Source organism: Leucoraja erinacea, unplaced genomic scaffold (assembly GCF_028641065.1).
Source record: "Leucoraja erinacea ecotype New England unplaced genomic scaffold, Leri_hhj_1 Leri_1204S, whole genome shotgun sequence".
Taxonomy (NCBI): domain Eukaryota; kingdom Metazoa; phylum Chordata; class Chondrichthyes; order Rajiformes; family Rajidae; genus Leucoraja; species Leucoraja erinaceus.
In genome coordinates, this window is record NW_026575456.1 from 35,001 (window position 1) to 47,753 (window position 12,753).

The 12,753-nt window shown below is 46.4% G+C and overlaps 1 protein-coding gene across 1 annotated transcript in view; it reads left to right on the forward strand.

Annotated features, from left to right (window-relative positions):
• ccdc115 (coiled-coil domain containing 115) overlaps positions 1-12,747 on the forward strand; it is a gene marked incomplete at its 3' end in the record, with an annotated part of 17,404 nt that extends 4,657 nt beyond the window's left edge. The window contains exons 2-3 of the mRNA XM_055665370.1: positions 1,868-1,971; positions 12,742-12,747. Of these exons, the coding sequence (XP_055521345.1) occupies positions 1,868-1,971; positions 12,742-12,747 (110 nt within the window). The remainder of the gene's footprint in view (positions 1-1,867; positions 1,972-12,741) is intronic.
• Positions 12,748-12,753: the final 6 nt, after the last annotated feature.

A 12,753-nucleotide genomic window follows, 5' to 3' on the forward strand; every position in this document is an offset into this window, starting at 1 on the left:
TGGCGAATGGTGCAGGCTCGAAGGGCCGAATGGCCTCTACTCCTGCACCTATTTTCCATGTTTCTGTCTTGCAAAGCAACAGGTGTACAGTGAAAAATGAGAAGACGTTTCCCAGGGAATCACACATGAAATTTAAAAACATTTCACACATAAGTGCAGCATCTCTGGAGAGAAGGAATGGGTGACGTTTCGGATCGAGACCCTTCTTCAGACAGAAAGTAATGGGAAAGGGAAAAGAGAGGTAGAAACATAGATAGAAACATAGAAAATAGGTGCAGGAGGAGGCCATTCGGCCCTTCGAGCCAGCGCCGCCATTCATTGTGATCATGGCTGATCGTCCCCTATCAATAACCCTGCCTTCTCCCCGTATCCCTTGACTCCACTAGTGAAAACGTCTTAAATGACCTTCCCTTTATTCTAAGACTGTGTGTGGCCCCTAGTTCTGGACTTGCCCAACATTGGGAAAATATTTCCTGCATCTAGCTTGTCCAGTCCTTTTATAAACCCCCTCATCCTTCTAAACTCCAGTGAATACAAGCCCAGTCTTTGCAATCTTTTCAATGGTTATGCTGGCAGCTTTGCTTGAAGTGCAGATCTCTTCCTAGTTCAATTTAGCTTTAGATTAGTTTAGAGATACAGCGTGGAAACAGACCCTTCGGCCCACCCAGTCCAGCGATCCCCGCACACAAACACTATCCTACACACACTGGGGACAATTTACATGTATACCAAGCTAATTAACCTACAAGCCTCCACGTCTTTGGAGTGTGGGAGGAAACCGAAGATCTCGGAGAAAACCCACGCAGGTCACGGGGATGAACGTACAAACTCCGTACAGACAGCAGCCGCAGTCAGGATCGAACCCGGGTCTTGGCACTGCGAGCAGTAAGGATTTGAGTATAGGAGCAGGGAGGTTTTACTGCAGTTGTACAGGGTCGTGGTGAGACCGCACCTGGAGTATTGCGTAGTTTTGGTCTCCTAATCTGAGGAAGGACATTCTTGCCATAGAGGGAGTACAGAGAAGGTTCACCAGACTGATTCCTGGGATGGCAGGACTTTCATATGAAGAAAAACTGGATAGACTCGGCTTGTAACATAGAAACATAAAAAATAGGTGTAGTAGGCCATTCGGCCCTTCGAGCCTGCACCGCCATTCAATATTATCATAGCTGATCATCCAACTCAGTATCCCGTACCTGCCTTCTCTCCATACCCCCTGATCCCTTTAGCCACAAGGGCCACATCTAACTCCCTCTTAAATATAGCCAATGAACTGGCCTCAACTACCTATGCACTCGCTAGAATTTAGAAGATTGAGGGGGGATCTTATAGAAACTTCTTAAGGCGTTGGACAGGCTAGATGCAGGAAGATTATTCCCGATGATGGGGAATTCCAGAGCAAGGGGCCACACAGTTTAAGGATAAGAGGGAAGTCATTTAGGACCGAGATGAGAAAATCTTTTTTTACACAGAGAGTGGTGAATCTGTGGAATTCTCTGCCACAGAAGGTGGTTGAGGCCACACAGTTCATTGGCTGTATTTAAGAGGGAGTTAGATGTGGCCCTTGTGGCTAAAGGGATCAGGGGGTATGGAGAGAAGGCAGGGATGGGATACTGAGTTGGATGATCAGCCATGATCATATTGAATGGCGAATGGTGCAGGCTCGAAGGGCCGAATGGCCTCTACTCCTGCACCTATTTTCTATGTTTCTATGTAGCTCTACAGCTGCGCCACTGAGAAGGTGTAGCTCTCTTCATTGTTCAATGCTTCTGATCTCGTTTCGTTGTCTAATGCATTTCGTTGTCTCTGTACTGTACACTGACAATGACAATTAAAATCGAATCTGAATCTGAATCTCCTTCCGTAGGGCTGGTTTTCCCTCTCCAAAGCTCGCTACTCCATGGGAACCAAATTGGTGTCGTCTCTGCAGTATGGACCTGAGATGGTGCCTTTGGCTCGTGTTGACGTGAGGTAGGTCATGGAGAAACAAACCCTTCGGCCCATTTTGTCCATGCCGACCAAGGCGCCCCATGAGTATAGAGGTTGGGAGGTCATGTTGCACTTGAATGCCATCTCTTTCCACTGTTATGCAGATGATACCCAGCTTTATTTGCCGCTGAGGGGGGAAGACGCCTTTTCTGTAAAATCGCTTCTGTCTTGTCTTGATGACATTAAGTCCTGGCTGGCCCTAAACTTTCTTGGATTTAATGAAAAGAAGACAGAGGTGATTTTATTTGATCCCAATGGCTGCCGTGAACCTCCATTTGTTGATTTAGGTCCATTGTCAAGGTACGTGAAGCCAACAGTTGTGAACCTGGGTTTTAGGATGGACAGTGACTTTAAATTAGATCGCCAAATATGCGCGGTGGTTAAATCCAGCTTCTTTCACCTAAGGAAGCTGGCGAAGGTGAAGCCCATTCTCGAGCGGCAGCATTTTGAGACAGTAATCCATGCCTTTATTACATCTAGGCTGGATTACTGTAACGCGCTCTATTTTGGTGTTGCTCGTTCTTCACTGGCTCGTCTCCAGTAGGTTCAGAATGCTGCTGCTCGCCTTTTAACAGGGACTCGAAAGAGGGAGCACATATCGCCAATTCTGGCCTCCCTCCACTGGCTCCCGGTGCACTTTCGAGTTCGTTTTAAGGTACTGTTATTTGTTTTTAAATCTCTGAATGGGCTCGCCCCGCCTTACCTCTCTGAGCTGCTCCACCCATACGCTCCTGCCCGGTCCCTCAGGTCAGCTGGACAGCTGCTCCTGGAGGTACCGAGGTCTAGTCGGAGGCTCAGAGGGGATAGAGCCTTCTCTGTTGCTGCTCCGGCACTCTGGAACACCCTGCCGTTGCACATCAGACAGGCCCCCTCACTGTCCATCTTCAAATCCAGTGTTAAAACACATTTGTACACCCTGGCTTTTGACCATGCCTGAGGCTTTGCTTCTGTTTGTGGTGTTTTTGATGTTTCTTTATTTGACATGTCTTTTCCTACTATTTCTTTTGATTGTTATTTTTGGTGTGTATTAACTTTTTTGTCAATGATTAGTGATGTACAGCACTTTGTTGCAGCTATGTTTGTTTTTAAAGTGCTCTATAAATAAAATTATTATTATTATTATTATTATTGTACAAGACGTTGGCGAGACCAAAGATCTTTGGACGAGACTGCATTTAGAATACAGGTGCACAACCTTTTATCCGAAGTTCCAAATAACGAAAACCTCCGAATAGCGACATTTTTTCGGTCCTTGAAGAAAGGTCCTTGAAAACGTTCACCGAGGGCGGCCCGCAGAGGTGACAGCGGAACCTCCGGTCGGTCCTCGAAGAAAGGGGAACTAAATCCCCATTCATAAAAGAGAAGGTGAGGGTATATTGCGCGGGAGGGTTAATAATTGACAATATGGTGCCGCCTGCCCGCTGAATTAAAAAGTTCCCACGGTAGACACGATACACAGTGTATCGTGAGTCTTGCGTGGGAACTTTTTAACTCAGCGTGCAGGCAGCAGCAGATTGTCGCTCCCTTCAGTTTCACCCCACCTACACCCCTCTGCTTCCCGGCCATATGTGTGACCCCTTCCCTCTCCTCTCCAGCTCCCCGCGCATTGCACCGGCGCGGGGGCTTTGCACTGTCTTCACGTCGGAGTTGCCAGCAGGTCAGTGCCAGTCACTGGAGACGTCAGGACCAACGGGACACCGACCCCCAGGCCCACTGCAAGCACGGAGAACCCAGAGACCCACAGCCAGCAGCAGCCCAGCCCCGTTCCAACTCCAGAGGAACGCGCTCCCCATAGGGACAGCAGCTGATGATGTGCAAGGTGCGTCTTGGTCTTGGGGTTGCGGATGAGGGGGCGCAGCTCGGGCTGTGACGTCTCCGGCCACCCCCCTGTACAGGAGCTGAGACTGGGAACTGTGGGGTTGTTTGCAGTTGCAGAGGGAGGGGGCAAGGGCGGTACAGTTCACAGTCTCAGCTCCAGTCCAGAGGGGTGACCGGAGACGTCAGGACCAACGGGACACCGACTGCAAGCACGGAGATCCCAGAGACTCACAGCCAGCAGCAACTCTAGCCCAGCCCCGCTCCAACTCTAGAGGAACCCGGGTTGCGGATGAGGGGGCGCAGCTCGGGCTGTGGGCGAACTGCCACTTGTCGCCGTAGCGGCCCATCGGGGAGCGGATTCCTCTGTAGTTGGAGGGACAGGGAGACACAACGGCTTTTGAGAATGGTGGGCAATCACTTCCAAAGTTCTGCCCACACAGTCAGTACACCTCTCCTACACTTGTCTCCCGCACTAAGATCATCTCGCAGAGAATGATCCCAGCCTAACCCTCCCTATTCTCTCCTATTCTGCAAGAAAAAACTACATTGAAGACTCAAACTCGCGATCGGGTAACTGCCGGGATCGAGGCGTAAACTCGCGTCCTTGCGGATATGAGCCGAGCACTCTGCCACTGCGCCAGCCGTTAAAATCTACGCTAAAAATCTTCCATTCCGAAAGCCGAAAAATTCTGAATTACGAAAAGTGTCTGGTCCCAAGGCTTTCGGATAAAAGGTTGTGCACCTGTACTGTGTCCAGTTCTGAGCACCATGTTATGGGAAAGATATTGTCAAGCTTGAAAGGGTTCGTTGAAGATTTACGAGGATGTTGCCAGGAGGGTGCGAGCGACAGGGAGAGGTCAAGCAGTCCAGGTCTCTATTCCTCAGAGCGCAGGTGGATGAGGGGTGATCTTATAGAGCTGTACAAAATCATGAGAGGAATAGATCGGGTAGATGCACAGAGTCTCTTGTCCAATGTAGGGGATCGAGGATCAGATGACATAGGTTCAAGGTGAAGGGGAAAAGATTTAATAGGAATCTGAGGGGTAACTTCTTCACACAGAGGGTGGTGGGTGTATGGAACGAGCTGCCAGAGGAGGTAGTTGAGGCAGGGACTATCCCATTGTTTAAGAAAAAGTTGGACAGGTACATGGATAGGACGGGTTTGGAGGGATATGGACCAAGCGCAGGCAGGTGGGACTAGTGTAGCTGTACCTAGAATTTAGAAGGATGAGAGGGCATCTTATAGAGACATCTAAAATTCTCAAGGGATTGAACAGGTGGACAGATTTACATGGTAAATGGTAGGGAATTGAAGAATACAGTTGAATAGAGGGATCTGGGAATAACCGTGCATAGTTCCTTGAAGGTGGAATCTCATATAGATAGGGTGGTAAAGAAAGCTTTTGGTGTGCTGGCCTTTATAAATCAGAGCATTGAGTATAGAAGCTGGGATGTAATGTTAAAATTGTACAAGGCATTGGTGAGACCAAATCTGGAGTATGGTGTACAATTTTTGGTCGCCCAATTATAGGAAGGATGTCAACAAAATAGAGAGAGTACAGAGGAGATTTACTAGAATGTTGCCTGGGTTTCAACAACTAAATTACAGAGATAGGTTGTATAAGTTAGGTCTTTATTCTCTGGAGCGCAGAAGGTTAAGGGGGGACTTGATAGAGGTCTTTAAAATGATGAGAGGGATAGACAGAGTTGACGTGGACAAGCTTTTCCCTTTGAGAATAGGGAAGATTCAAACAAGAGGACATGACTTCAGAATTAAGGGACAGAAGTTTAGGGGTAACATGAGGGGGAACATCTTTACTCAGAGAGTGGTAGCGGTGTGGAATGAGCTTCCAGTGGAAGTGGTGGAGGCAGGTTCATTGGTATCATTTAAGAATAAATTGGATAGGCATATGGATGAGAAGGGAATGGAGGGTTATGGTATGAGTGCAGGCAGGTGGGACTAAGGGGGAAAAAAATTTGTTCGGCACGGACTTGTATGGGCCGAGATGGCCTGTTTCCGTGCTGTAATTGTTATATGCGAGCGTACGGGGTGATCGCTGGTCGGCGCTGAATCATTGTGTCAAGGGGCCTGTTTTCATCTTGTGTCTCTCCGATGTCTGAATTCCTCTAAACCTTCCAATCTATGTACCACATGATACGCTAGAACTTTATTAATCCCAGGAGGGAAATTGGTGATCAAAACTAAAGACTCTAGTCCAAATGTTGCCTCACCAATGTCTTGTGCAAGTTTAGAAAATGGGCGCAAATTGCTGGAGTAACTCAGTGGGTCAGGCAGATTAGGAAAAAGCACCCTGACCGAAACGTCACCTGTCCACGTTCTCCACAGAGATGCTGCCTGCCTGACCCGCTGAGTTACTCCAGCACTTTGTGTCTAATCCTTAATCTTCCAGTCTCTCTCCGACCCGTACGTTCCGACCAGTACCCGTCGCGCTTTTTTTTACGCTTTCTTTCTTTCTCTCTCTTCAGAAAAATAAACTGATCACCATCCCGTTTTCACACCTTGCCCTTCCTTGTCTCTGCATCTCCCTCTCCCCCGACTCTCAGTCTGAAGGAGGGTCTCGACCCCAAAAGTCACCCACTCCTTCTCTCCACAGAGATGCTGCCTGCCTGACCCGCTGAGTTACTCCAGCACTTTGTACCTGTCCACGTTCTCCACAGAGATGCTCCCTGCCTGACCCGCTGAGGTACAGGAGCCTGAAGACTGCAACGTCCAGGTTCAGGAATAGCTACTTCCCCACAGCCATCAGGATATTAAACTCGGCAAGGACATAACTCTGAACATAAATAGCCCATAATCTGTTTATTGGCACTTTACCAATTTATTTATTCATGTGTGTATATATTTATAGAAACATAGAAACATAGAAATTAGGTGCAGGAGTAGGCCATTCGGCCCTTCGAGCCTGCACCGTGATTCAATATGATCATGGCTGAACATCCAACTCAGTATCCCGTACCTGCCTTCTCTCCATACCCTCTGATCCCTTTAGCCACAAGGGCCACATCTAACTCCCTCTTAAATATAGCCAATGAACTGGCCTCAACTACCCTCTGTGGCAGAGAGTTCCAGAGATTCTCTGTGTGAAAAAAGTTCTTCTCATCTCGGTTTTAAAGGATTTCCCCCTTATCCTTAAGCTGTGACCCCTTGTCCTGGACTTCCCTGACATCGGGAGCAATCTTCCTGCATCTAGCCTGTCCAACCCCTTAAGAATTTTGTAAGTTTCTATAAGATCCCCTCTCAATCTCCTAATTCTAGAGAGTATAAACCAAGTCTATCCAGTCTTTCTTCATAAGACAGTCCTGACATCCCAGGAATCAGTCTGGTGAACCTTCTCTGCACTCCCTCTATGGCAATAATGTCCTTCCTCAGATTTGGAGACCAAAACTGTACGCAATACTCCAGGTGTGGTCTCACCAAGACCCTGTACAACTGCATACAATGGTATATGGACACACTGATCTGTTCTGTTGTCAATGTCTACTATGTTCTGGTGTGCTAAAGATGGTCTCCTATCAAGTTCAAGTTCAAGTGAGTTTATTGTCATGTGTCCCTGTATAGGACAATGAAATTCTTGCTTTGCTTCAGCACACAGAACATAGTAGGCATTGACTACAGAACAGATCAATGTGTCCATATACCGCAATATAAATATACACACACACATGAATAAATAAACTGATGAAGTGCAAATAACAGATAATGGGTTATTAATGTTCAGAGTTTTGTCCGAGCCAGGTTTAATAGCCTGATGGCTGTGGGGGAGTAGCTATTCCTGAACCTGGTTGTTGCAGTCTTCATGCTCCTGTACCTTCTATTTGGAAGGTAGCAGGGAGATGAGTGTGTGGCCCACCAGCATGCAACGTATCAGGGACACATGAGTGTAAACAAGTTCACCAGGTTAATTCCCGGTATGGCGGGACTGGCATATTATGAAAGAATGGATCGACTGGGCTTATATTCACTAGAATTTAGAAGGATGAGAGGGCATCTTATAGAGACATCTAAAATTCTTAAGGGATTGAACAGGTGGACAGATTTACATGGTAAATGGTAGGGAATTGAAGAATACAGTTGAACAGAGGGATCTGGGAATAACCGTGCATAGTTCCTTGAAGGTGAAATCTCATATAGATAGGGTGGTAAAGAAAGCTTTTGGTATGCTAGCCTTTATAAATCAGAGCATTGAGTATAGAAGCTTGGATGTAATGTTAAAATTGTACAAGGCATTGGTGAGACCAAATCTGGAGTATGGTGTACAATTTTGGTCGCCCAATTATAGGAAGGATGTCAACAAAATAGAGAGAGTACAGAGGAGATTTACTAGAATGTTGCCTGGGTTTCAACAACTAAGTTACAGAGAAAGGTTGAATAAGTTAGGTCTTTAATCTCTGGAGCGCGGAAGGTTAAGGGGTGACTTGATAGAGGTCTTTAAAATGATGAGAGGGATAGACAGAGTTGATGTGGATCAGCTTTTCCCTTTGAGAATAGGGAAGATTCAAACAAGAGGACATGACTTCAGAATTAAGGGACAGAAGTTTAGGGGTAACATGAGGGGGAACTTCTTTACTCAGAGAGTGGTAGCGGTGTGGAATGAGCTTCCAGTGGAAGTGGTGGAGGCAGGTTCGTTGGTATCATTTAAAAATAAATTGGATAGGCATATGGATGAGAAGGGAATGGAGGGTTATGGTATGAGTGCAGGCAGGTGGGACTAAGGGGAAAAAAAGTTGTGTTGGCACGGACTTGTAGGGCCGAGATGGCCTGTTTCCGTGCTGTAATTGTTATATGGTTATATGGACAAACTAGATACAGTAAATGTTTTCCCGATGTTGGGGGAGTCCAGAATCAGTGGCCACAGTTTAAGAATAAGGGGTAAGCCATTTAGGACTGTGATGTGGAAAAGCTTTTTCACCCAGAGATTTGTGAATCGGTGGAATTCTCTGCCACAGAAGGCAGTGGAGGCCAATTCACTGGATGTTTTCAAGAAAGAGTTGAGGGAGAGTCTCACCAGCATGCGACCTGCATGCGGCAAGCGCGACTTAACGTGGTCGCTTGAGGCCGTACGCAGCGTCTCGACGGGCGTATGTAGCGTCTCGATGCCGTACGCAGCATCTTGACGGCATACGCCTAGCACGTGGCGTTGCGCGATGACGTCACTGCCAGACGCCGTGCGATGTCCAAATTCAGTCGGCACCATATAACCATATAACCATATAACAATTACAGCACGGAAACAGGCCATCTCGGCCCTACAAGTCCATGCCGAACAAATTTTGTTCCCCTTAGTCCCATCTGCCTGCACTCGTACCATAACCCTCCATTCCCTTCTCATCCATATGCCTATCCAATTTATTTTTAAATGATACCAATGAACCTGCCTCCACCACTTCCACTGGGAGCTCATTCCACACCGCCACCACTCTCTGCGTAAAGAAGTTCCCCCTCATATTACCCCTAAACTTCTGTCCCTTAATTCTGAAGTCATGTCCTCTTGTTTGAATCTTCCCTATTCTCAAAGGGAAAAGCTTGTCCACGTCAACTCTGTCTATCCCTCTCATCATTTTAAAGACCTCTATCAGGTCCCCCCTTAACCTTCTGCGCTCCAGAGAATAAAGACCTAACTTATTCAACCTATCTCTGTAACTTAGTTGTTGAAACCCAGGCAACATTCTAGTAAATCTCCTCTGTACTCTCTCTATTTTGTTGACATCCTTCCTATAATTTGGCAACCAAAATTGTACACCATACTCCAGATTTGGTCTCACCAATGCCTTGTACAATTTTAACATTACATCCCAGCTTCTATACTCAATGCTCTGATTTATAAAGGCTAGCATACCAAAAGCTTTCTTTACCACCCTATCTATATGAGATTCCACCTTCAAGGAACTATGCACGGTTATTCCCAGATCCCTCTGTTCAACTGTATTCTTCAATTCCCTACCATTTACCATGTACGTCCTATTTTGATTTGTCCTGCCAAGGTGTAGCACCTCACATTTATCAGCATTAAACTCCATCTGCCATCTTTCAGCCCATTTTTCCAACGCCTCCTGCCCAGCTGATTGGCGAATATGATGTCGGGACCAGCTCCACACGCCTCCGCCGTTGCGAGTGGGACCGGCCCCGCCTCAAGCCACCACGTTTGCTTGCGCTAGACGCATGCAATCGCATGCTGGTGGGACAGGCCCTTTAGATACAACTCTTCGGGTAACAGAATCAAGGGATAAAGGGAGAAAGCAGGAACAGGGCACTGATTTAGGATAGTCAGCCATGATTGTATTGAATGGTGGTGCTGGGTCAAAGGGCCTAATGGCCTACTCATAGACAAAGACATAGAAAATAGGTGCAGGAGTAGGCCATTCGGCCCTTCTAGCCTGCACCGTCATTCGATATGTTCATGGCTGATATAACCATATAACAATTACAGCACGGAAACAGGCCATCTCGACCCTTCTAGTCCGTGCCGAACACGTATTCTCCCCTAGTCCCATATACCTGCGCTCAGACCATAACCCTCCATACCTTTCTCGTCCATATAACTATCCAATTTATTTTTAAATGATAAAAACGAACCTGCCTTCACCACCTTCACTGGAAGCTCATTCCACACAGCCACCACTCTCTGAGTAAAGAAGTTCCCCTCATGTTACCCCTAAACTTCTGTCCCTTAATTCTCAAGTCATGTCCCCTTGTTTGCATCTTCCCTCCTCTCAGTGGGAAAAGCTTATCCACGTCAACTCTGTCTATCCCTCTCATCATTTTAAAGACCTCTATCAAGTCCCCCCTTAACCTTCTGCGCTCCAAAGAATAAAGCCCTAACTTGTTCAACCTTTCTCTGTAACTTAGTTACTGAAACCCAGGCAACATTCTAGTAAATCTCCTCTGTACTCTCTCTATTTTGTTGATCATTCAACTCAGTATCCCATCCCTGCCTTCTCTCCATACCCCCTAATCCCCTTTAGCCACAAGGGCCACATCTAACTCCCTCTTAAATCCAGCCAATGAACTGTGTGGCCTCAACTACCTTCTGTGGCAGAGAATTCCACAGATTCACCACTCTCTGTGTGTGAAAAAAAAATGTTTTTCTCATCTCGGTCCTAAAAGATTTCCCCCTTATCCTTAAACTGTGTGTGTGTGTGGCCCCTTGTTCTGGACTTCCCCAACATCGGGAACAATCTTCCTGCATCTAGCCTGTCCACAACCCCTTAAGGATTTTGTACGTTTCTATAAGATCCCCCCTCAATCTTCTAAATTCTAGCGAGTACAAGCCGAGTCTATCCAGTCTTTCTTCATATGAAAGTCCTGCCATCCCAGGAATCATAGAAACATAGAAACATAGAAATTAGGTGCAGGAGTAGGCCATTCGGCCCTTCAAGCCTGCACCATTCGCCATTCAATATGATCATGGCTGATCATCCAACTTAGTATCCCGTACCTGCCTTCTCTCCATACCCTCTGATCCCCCCAAAAAAGTTCTCCTCGTCTCGATTTTAAAGGATTTCCCCCTTATCCTTAAACTGTGACCCCTTGTCCTGGACTTCCCCCAACATCGGGAACAATCTTCCTGCATCTAGCCTGTCCAACCCCTTAAGAATTTTGTAAGTTTCTATAAGATCCCCTCTCAATCTCCTAAATTCTAGAGAGTATAAACCAAGTCTATCCTGTCTTTCTTCATAAAACAGTCTTGACATCCCAGGAATCAGTCTGGTGAACCTTCTCTGCACTCCCTCTATGGCAATAATGTCCTTCCTCAGATTTGGAGACCAAAACTGCACGCAATACTCCAGGTGTGGTCTCACCAAGACCCTGTACAACTGCAGTAGAACCTCCCTGCTCCTATACTCAAATCCTCTTGCTATGAAAGCCACAATACCATTCGCTTTCTTTACTGCCTGCTGCACCTGCATGCCTACCTTAATGCTGGATAAATGTGAGGTGCTACACCTTGGCAGGACAAATCAAAATAGGACGTGCATGGTAAATGGTAGGGAATTGAAGAATACAGTTGAACAGAGGGATCTGGGTATAACCGTGCATAGTTCCTTGAAGGTGGAATCTCATATAGATAGGGTGGTAAAGAAAGCTTTTGGTATGCTAGCCTTTATAAATCAGAGCATTGAGTATAGAAGCTGGGATGTAATGTTAAAATTGTACAAGGCATTGGTGAGACCAAATCTGGAGTATGGTGTACAATTTTGATCACCAAATTATAGGAAGGATGTCAACAAAATAGAGAGAGTACAGAGGAGATTTACTAGAATGTTGCCTGGGTTTCAGCAACTAAGTTACAGAGATAGGTTGAATAAGTTAGGTCTTTATTCTCTGGAGCGCAGAAGGTTAAGGGGGGACCTGATAGAGGTCTTTAAAATGATGAGAGGGATAGACAGAGTTGATGTGGACAAGCTTTTCCCTTTGAGAATAGGGAAGATTCAAACAAGAGGACATGACTTCAGAATTAAGGGACAGAAGTTTAGGGGTAATATGAGGGGGAACTTCTTTACGCAGAGAGTGGTGGCGGTGTGGAATGAGCTCCCAGTGGAAGTGGTGGAGGCAGGTTCATTGGTATCATTTAAAAATAAATTGGATAGGCATATGGATGAGAAGGGAATGGAGGGTTATGGTACGAGTGCAGGCAGGTGGGACTAAGGGGAAAAAAAATCTGTTCGGCACGGACTTGTAGGGCCGAGATGGCCTGTTTCCGTGCTGTAATTGTTATATGGTTATATGACTGGTGTACCATGACACCCAGGTCTCGCTGCATCTCCCCCTTTCCCAATCGGCCACCATTTAGATAATAGAATCAGTCTGGTGAACCTTCTCTGTACTCCCTCTATGGCAAGAATGTCTTTCATGCGCCTATTTTCTATCTTTCTATGTTGCTCTGTAACTTAATGACATTCTATTGCTTGCAGTCAGAAGCAAGA